Source organism: Pseudogymnoascus verrucosus (assembly GCF_001662655.1).
Source record: "Pseudogymnoascus verrucosus strain UAMH 10579 unplaced genomic scaffold scaffold_21, whole genome shotgun sequence".
NCBI lineage: Eukaryota > Fungi > Ascomycota > Leotiomycetes > Thelebolales > Thelebolaceae > Pseudogymnoascus > Pseudogymnoascus verrucosus.
Window position 1 is genome coordinate 169150 of NW_017263672.1, and position 23241 is coordinate 192390.

The window sequence follows — 23241 nt, forward strand, 5'->3', positions numbered from 1 at the left end:
TAACTAACTCCAGTGCGATCAGTAAACGAAGTACGATACGTACAGTACTTTCGTAACCGCCATACGAAGTTAGCCGTTAGCCGTGCGGATTTATGGATTTTACACTGTTGCAACGTTACAACTATTACAATATTACAACTATTACAACTTATACAACTTATCTATGCGCTGTTTAATTGTTTAAAACTTATTCCGGATCCAAGAGAGAGCGAGACGATCGAAAAAAGGACGCTACACCGCTACTACGCGTACCACTAGCACAACTAACTACCAAGACTGTCCAAGATCTTCCTTACGATGGAACAAACTACACAGATAAAGTGGCCGCTAACAGCCAAGGTCCAGTTAGTATGAAACATTTTAGTTCAAGGGCAACGGCGGGTGTCATACATAAGATAAAGGATGAATGGATCAGAGAAATGCCGTTTTGCCCGTACACAACATTTTCTGTGCTCTTCCATCTCTCAAATCGGGTTATTTTTCATAGCACAAATCCAGGAAACCACAACACAAGGGGTCATCTTTTGTGCATCTTTGTTTCCCCCCTGCCAGCTGTCGTGTCGGGCAAAAAAAATCCCCCCATAGTGTCAAGGGTCCAAATTCCGATCCCTGAACTTGATTCTAGAACCTTGCAAACACGAACGTTTCGGACTCGAAAATAAACCACATATGTGGCAGGGGCAAAGATGCTAGAAATCTAGCCCCCTTTTTTTGTTTTTAGTCCAAACGGACGCTTGCGCAGGAGTCCATGCGTCAGGCCGGATTCAGCAAACGCAGCCGTAGCCAAGCGTGTCCATATCATTCAGTGGCATTCTTTCGGGCATTCATGGTCTCGTCTGGCATGTCTCTTGCACAAGCAAAGATAGATCATGTCCCGTCGGGAACTCGAGATGTCACGGTCACGCATGGACAATGGATTTGTGTCAGAACCAGAACCACTAGCCAGGTTGTCTGACTTACTAGTCGGTCCCAAAATAGCAAATAGTAGGAAGCAGTTCGAACCCTTGGTCTCAGCCCATCATCTTTTCAATTTGGACGACACGCGTCTATCAGTATTACAGTGCTACGTGGTACCAAATAGCCGCTCTATTTCCCAACCCTGTCTGTTCCATAAACGGTCCATTTTCCTGTGATGACGTGAGAAGTGATGATTGGTTCGAAGACCAGTCAGCTTCATTCAGCTACCATCAGTCTTACAATCCTGGTGGGGGAGGGACCTAATTCATCGTTAGTGCTGATCAGGGTCGAGGAGGTTCGGGAATACTATACCGCATTGTAGCCATTTCCAGGTGGTGGTCCTGGGGGAGGCGGTGGTCCAGACCCTGGAGGTGGTGGGGGTGCTTCGCTCGGGGGTGGTGGAGGTGCATAAGAGGCTGTAGAAGCGCCCGGGGCCGCGCCTGGTGCCGCGCCAGGCGCTGCACCAGGAGCACCGCCAGCTCCAGCTTGTTGGGCGGCGTAATACTGGTAGTATGCGACATACGCAGCATAGCCACCGTAAGCCGCATACGGATCTTGACCGCCATAGTACTGGGCATACTGAGCGGCGTAGTCCGCTCCGGCAGCAGGGCTGGCAGCTCCAGGTGGGGCTGATGGGGCAGCCGGGGCAGCAGCTGCTGGGGAATTGTATCCACCATATCCTCCACCGCCGCCTCCACCACCACCACCGTATGAGTCGTGTCTACCGTTGTTTTGCCTGTCTCCATATCCGCTCTGACCTCCATAGCCGGTACTTGGAGCTCTGTCTCCACCAAACCCGCGCTGGGGCTGTGGCCTCGACTTGAACTCCTCGTATTGCTCTCTTACGTTGGCCAGGAGATCCTCGCAAAGCTCTTTAGCGTGCTGTACCTCCTTGGGATCCGGGCCAGCAACGTGCAGATACATGTCTTCGTCGCTCTCCCGTCCTGTCGCATGCTCCATAAATCCGGAACCTCGGCCCTTAATTTGCACGCGGCAGCGCGTTTCTTGCTGGATATGTTTGACATAGGCGCCCCCGTGACCAACAACTTGAGCTCTTAGGTTGAAGCCTGGTACAGGTTCGAAGTCGATGGGAATTTTCTCCTCTGGCCATTTGCGCTACACAAGGTTAGCAGTACTCTCCCTAACGTATTAACATATACCTACTCTGCCGAACTCATCACGCTCAACAGCATCTGGCTCTCGCCTTCTGAAGCGCCTCTCGTCAACGAGGTTAGGCAGTTCTTGCTTCATGAGCTCCTCGATCTTTTCGACGGCTTGCTCGAGGCCAACCTTGCTCGTGCTCGTAACGTGTAGGTAAAGTGGTGGTTTCTAAGAAAATATCAGTAACCAGTCCATCCTTCTATCATGGTATTTCGTACCGCTGCTGTGGCCATGCTCTTATCGGGGTAGTATTCTCCGCGTGTCGTGATATCTTTAAAAGTCAATATTAAATCTACAAAAGCGTTAAATTCGGGAATAGCGTACCAGCGCCGGTTTCTTCTTTGATCTATATCACGCAGCGGACGTCAGCAGGTGCCACAGAGGTTTATATGAATTCTATCGCGCTTCAAGTAAGCTTGACAGGTCCCACACAAGGTAAGAGAGGGGGTATGGAACTCCCCGGGGGGAAGAAAGATTATGAATTAGGAGGTCTGAGGGAACTGGGGATATCAGTGGGTATGACACAAGGGGGTATTCACCATCTTTTGAGTAGAGCCTTTGGTCAGTGTGTATCTGTTTCGGAGGTCATTGACTTCGATGTCACGGATGTAATCTCCGTCTGCGATGTACATGTCGCCATTGACTGTTCCGATGGTGCCTGTTTCCATAGCTGTGCTCGGGGTCGGAGGTTTCACTTCGGCGGGACTGCCAGTAGATCGAATCGGAGGAACGTCGACATGCTGGATACCTTTTTTGGCTTGCATCTGGGCTTGGATGCGCGATGCGACGGCAGCTATCAGATGTTAGTTGTGTCTTGGTTTAAATTTACTATGAAACATACCCGCAGCAACAGCAGGATCCAGAGCTGGTTTCTTCGCAGGTTCCCCAGCAGCTGGGCTGCCACTCTCCCTCCTCATGGGACTCCTGCTTCTTCGGGCATCTCTCTCCCTGGCTGGCGGGGGTGATCTTGAGCGGCGATCGAAGCGCGAAGCCCGTGGTGCTGGCTCTTTCTGGTCGAAGCGTGACCTCTTGGCCGTCCTCCTCTCGGTGTCGTCCATGATGGCCGAGGTGGTAAGATAAATAAAAAGGTTGGTCGATCGCAGGCCTTCCTGTCGAGTGCAAAGAAGCTGTAACAGGTAGTTTTCCTGTCGCCTCTAACCTCGCCGGCAAGATAAAGGTGAATACTTCAAATAGTGAAGATATAATCAAGTTAACAGCGTTCGTTGGCAACAAATTAATGTCACGTATGGCTCTACTTTTGACCCTCGTATGGCTCTTTCAGCCTCTTTATTTTGCGACCGGGGCCTGGTAGCCTTACTCATCGCTAGCTCCACACTTTCAACGGACAACGGAGCCCCGTCCCTCCTCCCCCACCGAAACAAAGCGCAGGTGATGGTCAAGGCACACGGCCCTTAGCGACATCGGGGACAATTTTCCACAAAGCCGAGCTCTGGCTTCTCAACCTCACAGATTCCAATTGCGGTGGTGTTGACTCACATATCAAAGAAGTCTTTACGACTTCATCCACAACTGCCTCAGCGACGTCAATTGAAATCCCCAGATTGGGTGTTTGTCGTCGCCATGGCAGCTCGCACTTCCATCCTCAAGCTTCGCACTCCTACGAGCTCCCTCATCACTGCGGCGAAGCGGTCTCAGTCGACCTCATCATCAACCTCAGCCCTTGCATACAAGGCCCTTCACCGCCGCATCACCCCCCTCCCAACACAGGATTCCCCAGCATGGTCTGCCCAGGCTGCCGTCTCCAACATCCTCTATGAGACTCCAGCTCCCTCGAAAGCACCTCCAACACGCCACATCCTCAACTGCCTGGTTCAGAATGAGCCGGGAGTTCTCTCCCGTGTCTCCGGGATTCTCGCTGCCCGCGGCTTCAACATCGACAGTCTGGTCGTATGCCACACCGAGGTCGAGGACCTGTCCCGCATGACAATTGTCCTTTCCGGTCAAGACGGCGTTGTCGAGCAGGCCCGCCGCCAGCTCGAGGACCTCGTCCCCGTCTGGGCCGTTTTAGATTACACTCAAGCGCCGCTTGTGCAACGCGAGCTGCTGCTTGCAAAGATCAACATCCTCGGCCCAGAGTATTTCGAGGAGCTGCTCGCTCACCACCGCGAGATCACCGCAGAGATTGATGGCGAGATCGGAGACCACGGCCTGGAGCACAGCGCGGTCGCGGACTTCCACCCCAGCAAACTCGTGCTCAGCCAGGCGCTGCGATTGAAGCATGAGCATCTGAAGTCCATCACCTACTTTGCTCACCAGTTCGGTGGCAAGGTGTTGGATATCAGCAACAACAACTGTATTGTTGAACTGTAAGTACTCCCTCATCCCTAAAACATGGCCGGTGATGTAATGTTACTCACACCTATCTAGTTCCGCGAAACCCACCCGTATCGACTCGTTCATGAAGCTCGTCTCCCCGTTCGGCATCCTCGAGTCTACCCGCACGGGACTCATGGCGCTGCCGCGCTCCCCTCTCTTCGACGCCCACCAGGACGATCTGAAGGAGGCGGACGAGATCGTCGACGCCAGCTCGCTCCCACCAGGATAAATGTTTCGCCTGCGGAAATTGTGAAAAGGAGTCGGCGTCATTCTTCGTTTGTTCGGCGGTAGCTAGGCAATGCTACGGGAATTGTACGGGAGGTGGGTTGTGTGGTTGTTGTTGGTTGTTGGAGCTCTTGTATTTAGACAAATCGAAATCCAACTAAAAATGGTCGGTATCTAGCTCGTTAGGTATGGGATAGGCAGCTTGTCTCGGATTATAATGTTCAATTGGTCTGTCATACTACTTGAATTATCTTGAACTATCTGTTTTGACTGCACCTCGAATGTCGCCCCAAAATGGCGTGAAATATACAGTAAAATCCCATGGAAGAATCGTACATGTTGAGTATCTGACTCATAGGACTTGATTGTCGGGCTTCATATTTTTAGGTGAACCGATGTGGTATCTTTATGGGAATCTCACTTATTATTCTTATTGATTTCTAGGTCTCAATGACCCTCTTATATCGAGGTTCACGTGAAATCTCAGAGAGTGATAAAACATAACTCAGGACGAAAGTCCAACGCTTCTAAAAACATAACCCTACAACAGCACCTTTGAGGAACCCAACGCCTAATACGCCTCTATACAAAAATCCCTCCCAATCGCGCCATCATATTCAAACTCAGTCCTATCCTATCTACAATCTCACTTTCGCACCAATCCCCTCTCCCTCAAACCATAACTTCTCCTTCCACTTCCCCAACCTCACCCCTACCTCCGCCTTCGCTGATAGCTTCAGTCCACCACCAAGCGCCTCGCGGATACGGTCGTAGCCTATAGAGTCCGGATCCCAATCTACAGGCAGTTTGTCGGTCTCGCTGAGTCCAGGCGGAACATCGATTGGTAGGTCATATACGATAGTGCCGACTGGTTCGGTGTGGTTATAGAATGCTGTGGCATTGATGGTTTCGATGAAGATGTGGGTGTCCTTGAGCGGAGAGAAGATGGTGAAGGAAGCCGAGGAGGAGAAGATGTGGAATGTAGCGCCTTGGATGAATCGTAGATGATCTGGAGCATCTTCGTCGTCGTCATCGTCGCCTGAGCCATTGTGGGGAGAAGATAGGCGGGGAATTTGCATCTCGATGGGGAATTTGGAGAGGCTTTCACCTAGGGCTGGTTGGAAAGGGATACTGCCGTCGTATGTTTGGAATGTGATGGTTGTGTTCCAGCCGGATATGTACTGGGATATGAGGTTTCGTGCGTTCGCTGAGGAATTGGCATCTCCCAAGGTCGCGGGATCCCACAAGACTCGCACAGCAAGGTTTGTATTGTTGCCCAAGGTGACCTCAGCGTTTGACACCGTAGCTAGCCCGATAACAGAGTTGTTGCTCAAAATATGGATGTTCAATGATGGAATGGTGGCGGTGTAATTCGTAGGGTTTGTGAAGTTGACCTTGCCTTCCAGAGTCAACGAGTTCTTGCCGGTGTCGAGGATTTTTAAGTCGAATACTTGGGGGTTTATACCCCCTAGAGCGCCTTTGAGGCCGCCATTTCCGGGAGCTGCGATTTCGTCAGCCTCGGACTTGTCTAGGCATCTAGGCCGAACATCCCACCCTTTACCGGGACAGATCCTTCTCTGTAAAATGTTAGTATTCCCTTGATAATTAATGGGTTTTAGCTGTTCTGCTTACCCAGGAAGTTCCCTAACAACTAATGACCCCAGCACAGTTTCGGCCTCAACATCCACGAGTGCTCTAACTTCCAATGTCACGCCTTCTCCGAAAAGGATTTTCTGTGCCACATCTTGAAACACTCTCTGGTCGGTAATATTTATAGGCGCATCCTTGATCTTGGACTGGATCTTTAAGAGTGCATCTTCGTCGTCCGTTGCATCAATCCTCTCAGATTGTGCTTTTTGCCATTCCTTCAGATCCATGACACCGAGTTTCTTGTCCTTGTAGAAAATATCCGCTGTTGGGCGGACGTTGGTGACATTGATTGCAAAGTTGACCTCTTTCGGTAGATTGGCCATGACTATGATAGTGCCAGATATTTGAGGGTTTGATTCGGGGCTGCGCGGATCCGCAAATGGATCAGGCAACCCAAAGTGTACATCCGCGAACGTGAAGTTCTTGACCAGTCCATCGAAATTTCGGCCTGGGAATGGAACCGGTACTGTAATGGCTGAAACCAAATCGGATATCCAAGTCGGCGTTTCTGGCGATGGGTTTTTGGACCCCTTTACATATATGGTGGCGTCCTTGCCGTGCATATACTCGCCCACCAGCACGTCCAATGGCGACAGTGTAGTGCTAGGGCAGGGCTTGGTTAAAGAGCTTGGGAGCTCCCGTATGACGCCTCCGGCATGGACTTCGATATCCGATTCTGGCTGCACATCGACCCGATCCGTCGACGCCTCCGCAAGCATAATATATGGGTCAACCACATCGCAGTTCTGAACTAGGATGTCAAACTGAAGAGGTGGTATTGACAGGCTGATTGGATAGTGGTTGTCAACAACAAGAGTTGCATCTGCCCTCATGCCCCGCTTGATTATGGCTTTGCGACTGCGAGCCTGCATCAGATTCGTTTCCTCGATATTGATGTGAGTTATATTATAGGACGGGATATTAGGGATATTGTGGCCTAGGGAGGTTAATCAACGCATTCATAAGTATTCAAATAGGGAAACTAACCTTCAAGAACGATTGTTGGAGATATGGTTTTGTTCCCGAGACGGAAGAAGCCAGACTTAAGTGGAACATCAATCATGCCCCTCACCGTCAATTGTGTCATCCGTCCAGAAAGCCAGTCATTGACGATACGCTGAAGGTCTGCGGTTTCGGCAGGTTTAACGTCTGTCAAGAAATCCAGATGCGTGACCTCGCCGTTGCGGATGCTGGCGTGTACTTTCGGAACGGTTGCAGTGCCAATAAGTAAGTTGTCGTACTCGGGAAGGTAAACCTTCACTTCTGTCTCGTCGCTTTCGACCGTGTGGGCGATGTAAGTTCCAAGTCGCCCAAGGGTTCGGATGACAGAGTTCTCGCATTTGGCTGCATCGAGCTGGAAGTCTGCCTGCACTCGGGCTCGCACCCCAGTGCTTGTAAACGAGTCGATGGACAGGCCGGACGGGTCGATAACCATCGACTGCTTGCTGTACTCTTCGACGGCAGCTGGTGCAAAAAATAGCACCGAGATGATGAGCAAAACCGACACAGAGAGGCCGGTGATAGCTGTGATAGTAGCCCAAGATTTGCCCTTCGTTGCCGAGGCGCTGGAATCGTTGCTCTGTATCGACCGCAATGACGTCGACGCTGGTGAGAGTGGCGCGGGGTCTTCCTCTCCGTCATATCGTGGAGTTCCGTGTCCATGCGAGAGCAGCGGTGCATACTCTGTATCATCCTCGCGACGCTCCTCCGATGCTCGATGAGCCACCTCATCCGAGTCGCCCAACAGCGGCCGGGATGAGTCGTCCGTCGGCATCGTTCCGGTTGTCTTTGTAAGCCCTTTGGTGTATCTTATGCGCTCATTCTGTGTGTAGCAATAGTGTTGAAAGAGCTACTTCGGTATATATATGCTCGTCAACGCCGTTGCCTGTGATATTGATGATTAGAGTAGGTGTTTGGTATGTTGAGGGTTGAGGACGTCGATGATACAACAGAGTACATGCACTGTGCCTTGGAAACGCCATCGACAGGCTCCGGCGGCGACGGCCGTGCGTGTGGTCAGTGGCCACTAAAGATCGGCCACTTATCGATAAGGAACCACTTTCCGATAAGAGTGAACGCGGGGGAAAAGAGAGTAAGGTTGGGACGCTAGCAGGCGGTGCCCCGGAAGCCGGAATCAGTTTCCCCGACCGGCCAGTGACCGACACCGGAATTCAGATTATACCCGAATAGTTGTACTCATCGGCAACATCCATGTTCATTCAACTACAACCACAACTATTTTTTGTTTCTCGCAAGAATTTAACCACATCACTAATATTTGCGATACAAAAACCATTAAAAGTTCAATGTCAGTATTCTATCTCTTATGTCCTTCTTCTTTTTCTTCCAAGTTCTCAATTGACGTCTTAATTCTAGCTTCAACATGGCCAGTATGACTCTTCGTCCCGCCAGGACTGCGCTCCGGTGTTTATCAAAACCACAATTGCGAACTTACTCAGGCCCTGCCAGTCCCGCGGACCCCGCCGTCTCTCCGTTCGCCCCTCGTCACTTCCTGTCCATTGCAGACCTCACTCCGGCCGAGCTGGTTACCCTCGTGAGGAGTGCCAAGACACACAAGACCAATATCAAGAAGGGTCTCGTCCCCAAAAAAGTTCAAGAATCTCTCAATGGCAAGACCGTAGCGATGATGTTCAACAAGCGAAGCACAAGGACTCGAGTCTCAACCGAAGCCGCAGTAGTCACCATGGGCGGCCACCCGATGTTCTTGGGTAAAGACGATATTCAACTTGGCGTGAGTCAACTTCCCTCCACCCTTGATAAACCCCCTTTTACTCTGAAGATTCTTAACACCATGGCTTTAGGTTAACGAGTCTCTCTACGACACATCCGTCGTGATCTCCTCTATGACCTCCTGCATGGTGGTCCGCGCCGGCGAGCACAGTGAAGTTGCCGATCTCGCAAAGCACTCCTCTGTCCCCGTCATCAACGCCCTCACAAACGACTACCATCCCCTCCAAACAATCGCCGACTTCCTCACAATCCACGAAACATTCCCTCCCACATCATCAGTCAAGGACTCCCTCACAAACCCCTCTCTCGGGCTGGAGGGCCTCAAGATTGCGTGGATTGGCGACTCAAATAATGTTCTCTTCGACTTAGCTATCGCCTCTGTTAAGTTGGGGGTCGATATCTCCGTAGCTTCCCCCAAGGGCTTCACAATCCCACCACGAATGAAGGAGATCATCCTTGCCTCCGCAAAAGGAGTCTCAAACCCGGGTAAACTGACCGAAACAAGCGTGCCAGAGGAAGCTATCAAGGATGCCGACATCCTTGTGACAGACACCTGGGTCTCTATGGGTCAGGAGGAAGAATATAAGAAGCGCCTGGAGGCCTTCGCTGGATATCAAATCACAAACGACCTCGCGAAACGCGGAGGCGCAAAGGAGGGCTGGAAGTTCATGCACTGCCTGCCCAGGCACCCAGAGGAGGTTGCGGACGAGGTTTTCTACAGCCCGAGGAGTCTCGTTTTCCCAGAGGCGGAGAACAGGTTGTATGCTGCAATCGCTGCGATTGAGGCATTTGTTGTGAACAAGGGAAAGATTGTAGAGTAAGCGGCAGTCCAACGGTTGGGGATTGGAGTTCAAACAAAAGCGTTTTGCGGTAGAAGGCGTCTTTATATACCATCTACATGAAGCTTTTTTACTATGGCCAGTACATTCTCCCGTGAAATACTTCGCCTAAATATTGCTTCAAGGCGAATGTTGAAGATGGATAATGAAAGGTAGGCACAGAACACACTCATGAAGAGCTGCCGTTCAATCAGGGTATTTCAGTACATTACATCTTCTAAAATTTATTCAGTTCATCTACTGAGGTTTGTCAGTTCTCATATTTCGTGTTGGAGTTGACTACAGTGGTGAAACACGTGACATCAGACGTCAGACGTCAGGTGGGCTCCTCCGCCACATTACATATCGATGACAACCATATTTGAGTACGATCTACGATACTTAATAAGTATTGCTTTTTATAGAATTATTGATGTGCTGTTGTCTGTCATTACCGCCATAATCTATATTTCCCATTCTATACCTAGTCTTATTGACTTTGATAGAGAATCGCTCCAAATCTACTGTATTCCATGGGCAACCCATCACTGGGAGGCTATCAACAAGACGAATAATCTCTAGGGAGACCAAGGTTTCCGTACGACTCTCAAGAGATGTCGCAACGTATAACTTCCATGCTCAGCCCTTCGAGCGATCACCCGCCATCATTTAGTGACGCTGTCCCTTCCTACAATGACCACACACTCGATGAACGCTTTGAGCCATCCTCCTCTCACCCAGTACACCAAGCCAGCTCAGAAACCCCTAAACCACGCCCTCTCAGCTCAAACAACCCTTATAGGCAATTATTGGAACATTCACCTCCTCTAGAAGCTGCCCCGGGTATCAGTCTGTCCACACCACCTCAACCCGAAACTCAAGCCAGCCATCAAACCCCGCCAGCCTCACCTACGCATCCCAGCGAACGCCAGCAATCGAGCCTCCCCCCTCAACAGACACCCGCCGAGCTCGATGCTCTCCAGGCGACGGCTCAAGCCGCCCAAAGAGCCCCTGAATTCCTCTCACTCGACCGCGACCTCATCTTCCCGCCGCCTCCCTCTCAAGCTCTCTATTCCCTGGCATTTGCACTGTCTCCCAATGGCAGATCGAATACTGTCCGACGCTCCGTCCCCGCCGTTACGCGAGCAGACGGGAGCCAGCGCTCTGAAGTCACCGATAAAGACCTCTATACCATCCGCCGGGATTCTTTTTTTAATTCCCGCTTTATCATAGAAGGGAAGCGCCGAAGCACCTTCCCAGGGACCTTGAATCTAAGGTATCATGCGAATATAATCAAAGGCCCGTATTGGGACTGCACGGTGGAGAAGACGGGAGAGTTGCTGATGAGGGGAAAGGGCGAGGAGTGGATAGATGGCCTAGGACGGACCGTTGGCCGCGAGCCCGAAGGGGTCTGCTTGGGGAGGAAGAAGAGAAAGGTAATGGAGAAAGAGCATGAACAGAGGACTCAAGGCCAAAACGTGGCGTGGAAACCACCTGTTTTGGAGCTGGTGGGGGAGGGGAAGAATGCAGGCGGTGATGATAGTAGTGAAGATGCCAAAGCTAGGATCAGGGACTTACTCGTTACATGCTGGGTGGCCAAGTGTTGGGATGCCGAGAGAGTAGCCGCGATGCCGGAGCAGCTTGCGGCGGATGGTAAGTGGCCTTGTCGGCGTGGTTTTGTCACCTGGCGAGCACCCAGAAGTGGAAAAGATACTAACGTAACCTAGGGTCTCGTTGGAAACGAAGGTCTGAAGTTCCCCGAGGAACTAGTTTCTTTTTCTAATTGGGAGTATTCTAGCTTTTTTTCACCTCACCCACCGTTGCGCGCCATACCCAGTCCGAATGATCCTAGACAGTAGCTAGTGAACGTTTGCTAGTAATTTATTGTTCAAGCTGAACGTCATGTTCTTACTTTGTGATTGTGAATGTTCTGATATTAAATTTGTTTCAAAAATAAAAGTATGAGAAATATAAAAATAAATCAGATTATTAATGTCCCACTTCAATACTTGCCCCCGAACAACACCTGGATACGAAGTGAGTTTTACACAGTCGTCCTCCTCACCCGTCATATAATTATATATTATATATAGATCAAATCACCACTTGACTAAGATTCAATTGGTTGCCATCCAAACAGGCACAATATTCGGGCCAAGCACGTGACCGCATAGGAAATTTTAGGTGGACTGGGGCGATAAGCAGCTTATCAACTTAGCGGCCGCCCGAAAATACCTTTCAATTGGTCCCTGCAAATAAATCCAAAATCTTCCATTTCCTGTCGCAACAGCACTGTAAGAGACCATGGCACAGGTCTCCGGCAGCACGTCCTCGTCCATGACTTCGACATCACACACGATGACTGCCGAACCTACGAACCAGAAATTGGGCACCCCCCAATCGTCGTATTCCGCGTACGCGAAATCTCTTCTGCAGGCGCTGCAGCCGGAGAATCGGTATAAGTTCATAGCGCCCGAGAAGGAAATCTGCGAGGGGGCTTTGGATTTGGCGAAGTCGACTTTGGATGGATTTGCGGCGCAGCTGTATGATGAGCAGAACAAGAGGGTGGAGGAGGAGAGGAAGGATCGGAAGAGGAAGAGGGGCGAGGCTGCAGATGGCGGGGAGCTGCTGAAGATTAGGAAGGTGCATACGCAAGGCTTTGCTGTAGAGCAGGTTTGGGAGCAAGCGAGGAGAGTTATTGACGCATTGAGGGGAGATGTCGAGAGGGACTTGGATGAGTTGGCGCCTAGTGAGGGTGATGAAAGTGAGAGTGAAGATGGTGAAGAAGGCGAAGGTGATAGTGAGCTGGACGGGATGGAGTTCGGCGAAGACGGACTTGAGATTGGAAGCGAGGGTGATAGTGCAGAGGGCGACGAAGACCAAGAGGAGGAGATGGATGTCATGGAGGAGGGCGTTGACGACGATGAAGACGAAGACGATATGGCGGCTATGATGGACGGTGAGGACGACCTCGAGGATGAAGACGACGAAGATGCAGAGGATGATGGAGAAGAGGAAGAATTTGTCGAAGACCCTCACGGACTGAACGACGGCTTTTTCTCGATCGACCAGTTCAACAAACAAACCGAGTTCCTGGAATTGCAAGATACTGCTGCGGATCCATACACCGGAGAGGCTAGTGACGAAGAAGAAATCGACTGGGATGCCGACCCAATGACTGCAGTGGCCGCAGCGGGCACGAAAAGCAAGAAGTCGGGTGCAGCGGATGATGAAAGCGAGGACGAAGATGAGAAAGAGGACGAGGATGGGCCAACCTTTGGCAACATGGACCTGAACGCCCCCGAAGGTGAGAGCGATGACGAAGAAGACGAGGATATGGAGGATGTCATCGATGCCCCAGGAGATAACACCAACGACATTCTGTACAAGGATTTCTTCCAGCCTCCAGCACGCAAAGTTACCAAGGCCGAAAAGCAAGCTTCATATCTCGCAAGACAAGAGAAGAAGGCAAAAGCACTCCCAGCAGATGACGAGCAGGATGTTGAGCGGGCGATGGCTGATGTTCGCCGTGACCTTTTCGACGATGAAGAAGAAGATCGTTCCGAGGATGATCTTTCGGATGTTGACGCTGCCGACCCTAAATCGAGAAGGTCTGCCCATGAGCGCCGTCAAGCAAAGCTCGCCGAAGAGATCCGTCGCCTCGAAGCGGCATCCGTGCAGAAGCGAGAGTGGACTTTGTCGGGTGAAGCAAGAGCTGCCGACCGCCCCCAGAACTCCCTTCTGGAACAGGATCTAGACTTTGAGCGAACCGGCAAGCCAGTGCCAGTTATCACCGCAGAAGTCAGCGAAAGCATCGAGGAACTTATCAAGCGCCGTATCATCGCTCAAGAGTTTGACGAGGTCATCCGCCGTCGTCCAGACTCCGACTCGGTTCCTGACAATGCTCGCCGTGGCGCTTTCGAGCTCGAGGACACCAAAGCCCAGCAAAGTCTTGCCGAGATGTACGAAGAGGAGCACGTCAAGAACAACAACCCTGACACATATATGAGCAAGGCCGATGACAAGCTGAAGAAGCAACATCTCGAGATTGAGGGTCTCTGGAAGGACGTCTGTGGCAAATTAGATGCGCTCAGCAGCTGGCACTACAAGCCCAAGCCTCCTGCACCAAGCTTGACTGTCGTCGCTGATGTGGCGACCGTTAACATGGAGGACGCACAGCCTACGATGGCAAGCGGTATTACTGGAGCTGACAGCATGCTGGCACCTCAGGAGATCTACAAGGCTGGCAAGGATAAGAATTCGGTGGACAAGGGAGAAATTGTGCCGAAGAGCGGTGCTCCTATTGCCAGGCAGGAGATGACGAGGGAAGAGAAACTCAGGAGGCGTAGACGCGAGAAGGAGAGGATCAAGAAGAGAGGTGGTGAGGTTCAGAACGCGAGACCTGAGGGCAAGAAGGCGAAGGCGAAGAGGGAGACAGTTGAAGAGCTTAAGAAGGCCGGAGTAAAGGTCATTGGCAGGAGAGGTGACATCAAGGATGTTGAGGGGAATAAGATCAAGGCCGCACAGATCACAAATGGTGCTGGTGGCTTCAAGTTGTAGAGGGGTAACAGTGTGTGGTTAAGGCATTTCTGGAGTTTCAAGCGTTAGGATAGGTGTTTTATAGATGAATAATGTGTTCTTATAAGGAAGACATTTAACAACTATATATACAATGCGATTTTCTGTATAAAGCATAGATATCTGTATTTATTGTAAGTTGGTGAGGCCAGTTTTGGTGAGCTTTCTCGGAAAGGGACAATCTCGGGAGCGATTGCAATTAAGCGACGCTCATTGGTCCACACATTTTAGCGTTCTTACGACCGAGCATCATTGAATCTTCAGAGCCTCCAGTTCGCGACGTCGACCCTAAACGCCCCTCGCTTTCCATCCCGTGCGGTCCCTCGATTCCCTTTCCTCTGCCAATATACAATAGAGGCACAGACAAGATGCTGTCGTCCGCACGGCCTGCTGCCGCATTGGCCCTCCGTGGTAAGCTTGCCTGCACCACATCCCGCGTCGCCACAAATCCTAACTTCTCCGGTGTAGCCAAACCCACATCCGCCATTGTCCCATACAGGTCAATTGCCGCGATCTCGTCCTCAGCATCGAAGACTGCGAGTGCGCTCGCCTCACAAAATGCGTCGGGCTTTCCCCTGGGCGTGACCGGCAAGCCGAAGCGGGAGGTGCTGTTGCCCAGCCAAGAGCCGAAGAAGGGTGCTATGCAATACGCATTGTACGTGCTCAATTCCCCGATACCTATATGCCATGGCACACTTGTGTGTGCATTGCGAGCTTCCAGCTAACCCCTCATCTTAGAACGACTCTCGATCAAGTTGCTAACTGGGCCCGCCAATCCTCCTTATGGCCCATGACCTTCGGACTCGCCTGCTGCGCCGTCGAAATGATGCATCTCTCAACCCCACGATACGATCAGGATCGCCTCGGTATCATTTTCCGTGCTTCGCCGCGTCAATCCGATGTCATGATTGTTGCCGGAACCTTGACAAACAAGATGGCCCCCGCCTTGAGACAAGTCTACGATCAGATGCCCGAGCCGAGATGGGTCATCTCCATGGGAAGCTGTGCCAACGGCGGTGGATACTACCACTACAGCTACAGTGTGACGAGAGGGTGCGACCGCATCGTTCCTGTTGATATTTACGTTCCGGGATGCCCGCCCACCTCGGAGGCTTTGATGTACGGCGTGTTCCAGCTCCAGAAGAAGATGAGGCACACGCGCATTACGAGGATGTGGTACAGGAAGTAGATGGAAATGTTATCTGTGGCCCTGGACGGGAAGTTTCGTTTGTAAAAACGGGTGCATACTGTATATAGTACCTCACGGCGTTAGTTTCAGAATGAAATATTAAAAACTTGAAGCAATTGGTTGGTGCTTTGTGCTTGATATCGTGGTAATGTGCAATGCACACTAGATATTGATTGCTATTATATACAGGACGAACGCTAGATACTGATGCCAGCCGTGGCTAGAATAAGCTCTATATACCGTTTATTAGATATAGGTCTCTATCATATACAGCACGAATGCTAGACACTGATGCTTCTTGTAGCCTGCATAGTGCCTGTGCGTCGTTTACTAGGTATGGACTACTATTATATATCATACGAATGTTAGTGCCTAAATGATAAATTGTTAGTCCCAGTGTTTATTAGTATGGAACAGAGGGACAGCTACTGATATGACACTAATTGTAAGTCAGTTACTAGCACATTTAAGCCTGATATTAGGACCCAAGAGCAGTCAAGAGTATCTTGATTACTATTAAATACAAGTATGGAGTTGGGAGATCTAACAATTATTCTATGTTTTAGAATCTCAAAGTGCAGCCCCTGTTGCCAGTGCCAGCCAGTACGCCTCAGACGCCACAGTAATCCTCCTTCCAATTTATATCGTGGAGGCCCAGCCCCTATTCTACACGGCCCCAAACCCCCAATTACCCTCGACATCCGTGTTAGCGAGGCTATCAAACACCCTAATATCTGAGTCCCTAAACTGCCACTCTGACAACCCCCCATCAATACCTGTCTCATCCATCCCCGGAAACTGCGTGCTCGCAAATGATAGCACAGGTGCCGGCACCATATTCTCCCCCATGCCTGGCATACCAAGCCAGGCCGGAGGTCGTGGCGTCGGCTCGTTAGACTCCTTAGATAACGAGGCCGGCGTGATTGGCGACTGCTTCTCGACGTTCGCAGCCTGTGCTCCCGATACGAGCGTGAGGACGCCAAAGTAGGGAATCTTGAGGCGTAGGTTGCCTGTTAGCCCGTTTAGGTCCGTCGAGATGAGGGTTTTGAGGACATCTGCGCACTGCTTGCCGAGGGCGAAGCTGCATGCAAAGGCCGTGTTCTCGAGGGATTTGATGAGGTCGTCTACCATGCCGCGGTCTTGGTCACGCTGGGTCGGGTCAAGGATGCCCTGGCTTGGTGTTCCCATGAGCCCGAGGAGGATGATGATGGCGGACATGAAGGCTTGGAAGTCAACGATGTGGCATATGAACGGCTGATCCTCACACTTCCGCAGTAACAGCCATCGCTGTATTAATTCCCGACAGGCGTTAAGGCAACAGATCTTGGAGTAGTCGTAGCGTCTGTCGGTGGCTGAGCGAAGCATGAATGGTAAATGCACGAGGGTCTCAATCTGATAGTGCCATAGCTGGCCGAGTAGGCGGTCCATCTCCTTCGTTACACCGTTAGAGTTCATTTTCTTCATGTACTCTTGAGTTGTTGGCACGTGCCACCAACATGGAAGCATGGTCTGCTTCAAGGTTTCGAGTGCTTCGTCAATCTGCTGCGTCTCGGCGTAGGCGTTGGATTCACCGGAGGAATTGCGTTCGATGACACGGAGGGCAATGGTGCTGAGTTCCTTAATGTACAATTCTTCCTTGCTCAAGGAATCATATGCACCCTCTGGTTGCCCTGCGTAGGGGTCTTTGGCAACGGCTGGTGGTAGGCCGAGGAGCAAGGTTCTGGCATAGAGTTAGAGGCCGCGAGGAAATGACAGCATATATACCACTTACAAATAAACGTCGCCTTTCAAAAGGTGATAATAAATGTAGCTGCGGTGGATATCTTCTGGAGATAAAGGCATTGTGCTATCACGCTTGTTTTTGGCTGGGGACCGGTGGAGGCCCATTAGCTGTGCGATATTCAATGCCCGACGAAAGCTGAGCCATGCCCTCCGTAGATTTCCCACATTGATCTGGAAGCCTCCAAGCAAGATGAGACACTCGAGACCTTCCACATTTCCAACAAGTTCGTCGTCAGAGGTCACGATATTCGTGATGATTGTCAGGCACTTCTCCATCCATGCAGAAGGCGTCGGCATTTCCAGGGCTTTCAATTTAGACCCTTCTGATGATTGCTGGACACAGAGGCAGAGTGCAAGCAGGTGCCTTGCTATAGCTGCTGGGTGCCATGCCCGGACTTCCTCCACCCCAACGGTAGGGATTCCGTAGGGCCTGTCCCCGGTTTGAATGGTAAGTTGTGATAAATACTTATTCAGATACCACCACTCGTTGGCACGGCTTGTCAGGAGATCACAATCTGCCTGAGAGGGAAGAAGGCGGTACAAGGTACGACGAACGGTGTCTATCTTGTTACACGTATCCATCGATGAGCAGCTGGTTGTGGAGCCCGGGGTAGGCATTTGCCGCACATGCTGTGGAACAGGAGGCCGGCTCAACTATTACCGTTAATTTCTATTATAAGGAGACAGACAAATCTGGAACTTACAACACTATTGTCGAAGAGAGACATAATCGGGGCGTTTCCATACTCGGTATGGCCGCCCTCGTCAGTCGGCACAATCACATCGATACCAATGCATGATGCGGAGGCTTCTAGATTGTCCGCCGCTTCTTCAGCAGGAGTAGATCTATCGATGCTCGGCGAGACCTTTGTTATCAGCTTCTCCAACAGCTCTTCGACCCTGCCAAGCCGGTGGCCAAGTCCAGTATTATTTGAACTTGAGCGCTCAGCATCATCGAGGAACTCTTGAGAAACGCATGATGTGCCTCTGTCTAGACATCCTTTGCATGTGGGCTCACTATCGTCGCCAAATATGCACCTGATTTTCCTACGCTTGCACTCCCAGCAACTTCGCGTCCCTTTTCTTACTCTTCGAACTCTCTTGTCACGGTGCTCGTCATTGCCATCGTTGGATATGTGCGACGGCGACATCGTGACACAGGCGAGATTTCCTTCAGCCTTATACAGAGAAATTTGTAAACACTGACAGGCTCATATCTTTAATTCTGTGCAGCATGCGCCTGGTTGTCTTGAATTGTCATCATCATTGTGATATGTCAGCTTGTCCGCCGTGATTCGGCCGAATTAGCCCGGTTTTGTGGAGTTCTCAAAAATCCCGTCAAATTTTGACCATATCAGATAGAACAGAGAGAACATGACATGAGAAACAATATGAAATTTAACACCACCTATAATACATTAAACGACCTTTTTAATGATTATAAGTTCAAGATCCCGAAATATGTCTGAACCAGGGATGTGTGACAGCACCATCAAAGTCACGTGCATACGTATTTCCTCGGAGCTCGGCTCATCATAATTCCGCATCCCAGAGAAATGTTCGCGAGTCCATCAACGGGGTGACCTCCAAGAACGGCAGCAGCAACTCCCAATTCGACCGCCAACCTCTTCCCAGACAGAGCGCGACGCCGCAGAGCCACTACAGCCATGCCGCCCAGGCTCCCCTCCCAACCGATTCTCTATTTCACGCGCTGCTTCTCCACCACCCCACAAACCCTCGCCAAGTCGACAGAGAAGCGCCTGGCTTTCGAACACAGCGCCATCCCGCCATACCCCTACGGAGCCTCGAGATGGTATAAGCAGTCCAACTTTGGCCTGTACGGCATGCAGAAGATTCGCTTCGGAAACATGGTGTCTGAGAGGAACGAGATCAAGACCCGCCGCTACTGGCGACCGAACGTGCACCAGAAGCGCCTGTGGAGTGTGGCCCTCGGGAAGTTCTTGAGGTTGAGAGTCACAGCTAGGGTGCTGAGGACGGTTGATAAGTGTGGTGGACTTGATGAGTACCTGTTGGGCGACAAGGCAGGGAGGATCAAGGAGCTCGGAATGGGGGGATGGAAGTTGAGGTGGAGAGTTATGCAGTCCGAGTCTGTTAAGGAGAGGTTTAGAGCCGAGCGAGAGGCGCTGGGCCTGCCGCCGAAGGAGGAGGTGCTTATTGGAGAGGATGGGCTGCCAGTCACGCAAGAACAGGTTGCAGAGGAGATACAGAAGTACGACGATGCGCTAGCTAAGGATGTGGAGATTGATATTGGCGAGGACGAGCCTGAAGTTAAGGATGTACAGTTTATGGCCGAGGAGGGAAAGCCGGGAAAGGTTACGGTATAGAGGGATATTAGAATCATGAGCCGGTTTGGCTTTGTACGATCAATGTAAAACAACATGTTACCTTCACCCATATCGAAAATGCGTATATATCATAAATGCGGTCATGATTTTGTCAGCAATGAATTCCATGATATTATTTGGGGCTTGCACCTTTATATAGATTCATCATCCATCGTACAAGGCTCAAGCAAGTCTGACACCAGCCTGTCTCTGCTTTTTCAACTGTTGGCCAACGGCGCCGCTCATGCCCGTCAGCTGGCTGGAGTCCAGTAAACTCTGTGCCTCTCTCCTCTTCTCGTCCTCAATCTTCTTCAACAACTTCTCTGTCTTCTGTTTGCCGCTTCCCTTGCCATGGAACTGATGACTAAGGTGCTTGAAGGCTTCTTTCTGGTTCATATTTCGCCCGAACTCATCAGTATATTTAAGCTCCACATTCGGCCTATATTCCTTATTGAAATGTTCCGCAAGTTGCCTCGACTCCTGCTGATCACGGTAGGTGTTCTGCTGGCGTGCGTAGTCCTCCTTCTCTCGTGCGGACATTCGGTCGAGGCGCCCAGTGGCACGATCCCTCTCACGTTGCTGGCGTGCCTTGAGTTCGGCGGCAGCTTCCCTCCGCTGCTTCTCGGCGAGGAAAAGTTGCTTCTCTCTGAAGATGGCATTGCGATCACCAGATTCCGAGGTCTTGAGAATACCTCTATCCTTGAGGAGCTTCAGTGTCGAACCTAGGCCCTTATCAAGGGTGGCCTCGTCATCCATTCCCATACTGGAAATATTCTCCTCCTCGCGCTTGAGGCGCTCCTGCAAATCCTCGTGATCTTCAATATTAGCATATGATTGCTGCTCCATATTGACATCTCCATCTTCGTCTGACTCTGCGCCCATCGTTGTAGCGATATCTGTGTGTTTCGGTGCAACGCGCGGCCTCTTAACTTCCGGTGCCTCTGGCTTCTGAAGATTGGCTACAAATTCCGAGGTCTCATCTATCACAAGCCCCGTCGACTCTTCTTCTTCAGTAGTGTCAGGGGTAGCAGCTTCCGCACGAAGTTGCTTTGCGATATCCTCGGGCCTGACTCGCTTCCTTTTCTTGAGCGCATTCCGCCGTTGTGCCGCAAGTGATGCTTGTAGGTCGTCGTCATCAACGAATGAGACGTCTTCGTATGTTCGCTTCTTTATAATCCGGGCTCCCGAGTCAATTTCCATATCGTTGCTATCCGCTAGTACTTCATCCACTGGTGGGACAATGTCGTCTTCATCGACGGCCCTCTGCCTTGTAGACTTGGCCTTCTTCTTCTTTGGCTTGCGGATCTTGATATCTGCAGCATCTATATAATCAGAAGATGGCTCGTCCTCTTGAAAAAAATTAGCACTGAATCGTTCCCAATAGCCGTACAAAGACTTACTCAAAAAATCAAGGCTGATAGCCTTTGGTTTCATTCCCAGTGTTGCGCCACTTTTGATCGCTTCCAGTTGCTCTTTTGTGCTTCCCTGCCCATCCAGAGTGAACCTGCTGGATTTTTTGCCCTCAATCTCAACATCATAATGCGATAAAATGGTCCTATCCTCCGAGTCATCGATATCGTTGGGGTTGTAAACCGGCTTCTTCTTCTTCAATTCCAACAAATCCTTGAGCTTTTCCCGCTCTCTCAGATCTGTGTTCTCCAGCTCATCTCCTTCCTCTTCATTCTCGTCAATAGTTGTGTCCTTCAGGGTAAGGACGTGGTCCTCTCCTTCCTGGAATGTGCCCAGCTCATGGCCAACCTTGACTCCCGCGAGATCCTTTTCCGTATATTCCGCTTCCTTCTCAGCCTCTATTCGTTCCTTTTCGAGTTTTCGAGCCTTCTCAATCTCGCGTTGGCGCTTCTTTTGTTTGATGAGCCAGCTCTTAGCATCCTGGTCGCCCTCGTCGGCCTCCCCGAGGCCCTTGCCTTCGAGTTTGGCGAATCGTCTCGCAGCATCGCGAGCCTTCTTGATGGCCTCTGCTTTCGCATCCCGCTTGCGCCTGGCTTCTTCGGCATCTTGAAGCTTCTGGTAATTCGCGTAGCTTTCTGCTTGTCGCGACTCAAGAGTGCTCGCCACTTCTTCGTCGTCCGGAGAGGATTTGGTGGCGTCTTTGAAAACGGGCCCGACTCCTGGTACTGGCAAAGGCGCCAGTCCCAGTGATATACGAAGTCGATTCGTTTCTTCGATAGATATTGCGCTCGCCATATTGAGTTGTGAGTAGGTGGACTTTTGAATCGTTGTGTTGGTTCAAATCCAGTCCGTTGTGATGGAGGCAACGAGGCGACATGAGGCTGAGGCTACCAATTTCAGTATCTTGGCATGACGGGCGCATGCGCTAGCTTACTAAGCTAAGCCAGTTTAGCGTCTACAACTATTCACTTTTCCACGCGCCTTCATCTTCTTCACATTATATTCCAGATTTGAAGCCAGTGATTGTTTTATTTGGCTGCCTGGATCTATGAAGTGAAGTTGATTATTGAATTAGTTTGGCCGCCTATACAGGCTTGCTGAGGTCAAAATGCCAATTTCCCATCAACAGATCTCTATACTGGTACTTCCAAAGCTTAGACTGGTGATACAATCTGGATTTTGATGATGAGATATTCAGGGCCTCATATTCTACTTACTTTTTCCTGTGGTCATTCCGTTGTGAGATTGGGATATGCTACATGCACCGTCTTCGGGCTGCCTGTTCTTTTGCGAAGAAGCCCTTTAAGGGGCAGTTCAGCAGATGATCGATTCGATGAAGACAGAGATGCAGAGTGAAGACGGATGTCGGCACCGTGAGCCATAGACACCCTGTGCGGTTTGGAAGAGTGATTATTTTATTCACATATCCCACTTGCTGAGCGATATATCGAAACCGACGATAGCTTCAAAAGCGCGCTGTGGCTTATTCCTCACTTTCTTACCAACTCTCAGGCACAATTCGAACTGCCAATAGGGCCGAATTACTCTGTGAAAGGGCTGGATAAATTGGATTCATATCCCGTCTCACCAGCCACTTCCGAGGCTCTTTTGATGCCCCTCTGGCCAATATGGCGCCTTCGACAGTGGATAATATGGCCTACAAGACCACAAAATCACTACATCGGGCCGTTCCTGAAAAAAGCAACATTGTAGTGCATATCCCACATGCGAGAAGCAGCATGCCAAACTCGTTTTTTTCATATATAGCCACTAGTAATAATCATCGGACGGCAACTATTGACCGCCGGAGGCGTGCCGTGGACGCCTTTAAACCCCCCTGTAGGGCTTATTGATCCTGCGGCTTGGCTAAGAATCACGTCGTATGCCCATCGAGACACCCCATTTACACCATTATCCTGTATGATCGGCTTCTTTAATCGGCTAAGACTACGCGTGGCAGTGTGATGAAGAAGGCTATTTAGCGGCGTTTCCTCGGCGAGCGGCTGATCCATGGGGAAATCTGCAAAGTTCCTTGAAT

General features: G+C 50.7%; 10 protein-coding genes across 10 annotated transcripts; 6 read left to right on the top strand and 4 right to left on the bottom strand.

Moving 5' to 3' along the window:
• Positions 1–167: 167 nt before the first annotated feature.
• VE01_04134 (uncharacterized protein) lies at positions 168–3363 on the bottom strand. The gene is made up of 8 exons (XM_018273611.2): positions 2960–3363; positions 2658–2911; positions 2443–2464; positions 2337–2389; positions 2122–2286; positions 1270–2073; positions 391–1217; positions 168–327 (listed from the first exon to the last, which is right to left on the bottom strand). Exons 1-7 carry the CDS (start codon positions 3174–3176, stop codon positions 1194–1196), a joined length of 1539 nt encoding a protein of 512 aa, XP_018130440.1. The 5' UTR covers positions 3177–3363; the 3' UTR covers positions 168–327; positions 391–1193.
• Positions 3364–3604: 241 nt separating this feature from the next.
• ILV6 (acetolactate synthase, regulatory subunit) lies at positions 3605–4961 on the top strand. Its single transcript, XM_018273612.2, has 2 exons — positions 3605–4445; positions 4507–4961. The coding sequence occupies exons 1-2, from the start codon at positions 3700–3702 to the stop codon at positions 4682–4684; spliced, it is 924 nt and encodes a 307-aa protein (XP_018130439.1). The 5' UTR covers positions 3605–3699; the 3' UTR covers positions 4685–4961.
• On the bottom strand, positions 4922–8363 carry VE01_04136 (uncharacterized protein). Its single transcript, XM_018273613.2, has 4 exons — positions 7318–8363; positions 6313–7267; positions 6235–6257; positions 4922–6181 (listed from the first exon to the last, which is right to left on the bottom strand). The coding sequence occupies exons 1-4, from the start codon at positions 8102–8104 to the stop codon at positions 5319–5321; spliced, it is 2628 nt and encodes an 875-aa protein (XP_018130442.1). The 5' UTR covers positions 8105–8363; the 3' UTR covers positions 4922–5318.
• Positions 8364–8542: 179 nt separating this feature from the next.
• On the top strand, positions 8543–10292 carry ARG3 (ornithine carbamoyltransferase). The gene is made up of 4 exons (XM_018273614.2): positions 8543–8638; positions 8707–9082; positions 9153–10072; positions 10175–10292. Exons 2-3 carry the CDS (start codon positions 8714–8716, stop codon positions 9900–9902), a joined length of 1119 nt encoding a protein of 372 aa, XP_018130441.1. The 5' UTR covers positions 8543–8638; positions 8707–8713; the 3' UTR covers positions 9903–10072; positions 10175–10292.
• On the top strand, positions 10280–11797 carry VE01_04138 (uncharacterized protein). Its single transcript, XM_018273615.2, has 2 exons — positions 10280–11552; positions 11627–11797. Exons 1-2 carry the CDS (start codon positions 10514–10516, stop codon positions 11680–11682), a joined length of 1095 nt encoding a protein of 364 aa, XP_018130438.1. The 5' UTR covers positions 10280–10513; the 3' UTR covers positions 11683–11797.
• Positions 11798–12099: 302 nt separating this feature from the next.
• Positions 12100–14624, top strand: MPP10 (U3 snoRNP protein). Its single transcript, XM_018273616.2, has one exon. It carries the CDS (start codon positions 12204–12206, stop codon positions 14457–14459), a length of 2256 nt encoding a protein of 751 aa, XP_018130437.1. The 5' UTR covers positions 12100–12203; the 3' UTR covers positions 14460–14624.
• Positions 14625–14743: 119 nt separating this feature from the next.
• Positions 14744–15780, top strand: VE01_04140 (uncharacterized protein). The gene is made up of 3 exons (XM_059463592.1): positions 14744–14888; positions 14946–15132; positions 15216–15780. The coding sequence occupies exons 1-3, from the start codon at positions 14846–14848 to the stop codon at positions 15664–15666; spliced, it is 681 nt and encodes a 226-aa protein (XP_059319715.1). The 5' UTR covers positions 14744–14845; the 3' UTR covers positions 15667–15780.
• Positions 15781–16138: 358 nt separating this feature from the next.
• VE01_04141 (uncharacterized protein) lies at positions 16139–18676 on the bottom strand. The gene is made up of 3 exons (XM_018273618.2): positions 18153–18676; positions 17438–18102; positions 16139–17386 (listed from the first exon to the last, which is right to left on the bottom strand). Exons 1-3 carry the CDS (start codon positions 18597–18599, stop codon positions 16333–16335), a joined length of 2166 nt encoding a protein of 721 aa, XP_018130518.1. The 5' UTR covers positions 18600–18676; the 3' UTR covers positions 16139–16332.
• A 343-nt stretch (positions 18677–19019) lies between these two features.
• MRPL24 (54S ribosomal protein L24 mitochondrial) lies at positions 19020–19894 on the top strand. Its single transcript, XM_018273619.2, has one exon. The coding sequence runs from the start codon at positions 19116–19118 to the stop codon at positions 19791–19793; it is 678 nt and encodes a 225-aa protein (XP_018130519.1). The 5' UTR covers positions 19020–19115; the 3' UTR covers positions 19794–19894.
• Positions 19742–22056, bottom strand: VE01_04143 (uncharacterized protein). Its single transcript, XM_018273620.2, has 2 exons — positions 21194–22056; positions 19742–21142 (listed from the first exon to the last, which is right to left on the bottom strand). Exons 1-2 carry the CDS (start codon positions 21996–21998, stop codon positions 19977–19979), a joined length of 1971 nt encoding a protein of 656 aa, XP_018130520.1. The 5' UTR covers positions 21999–22056; the 3' UTR covers positions 19742–19976.
• Between the last annotated feature and the right edge of the window lie 1185 nt (positions 22057–23241).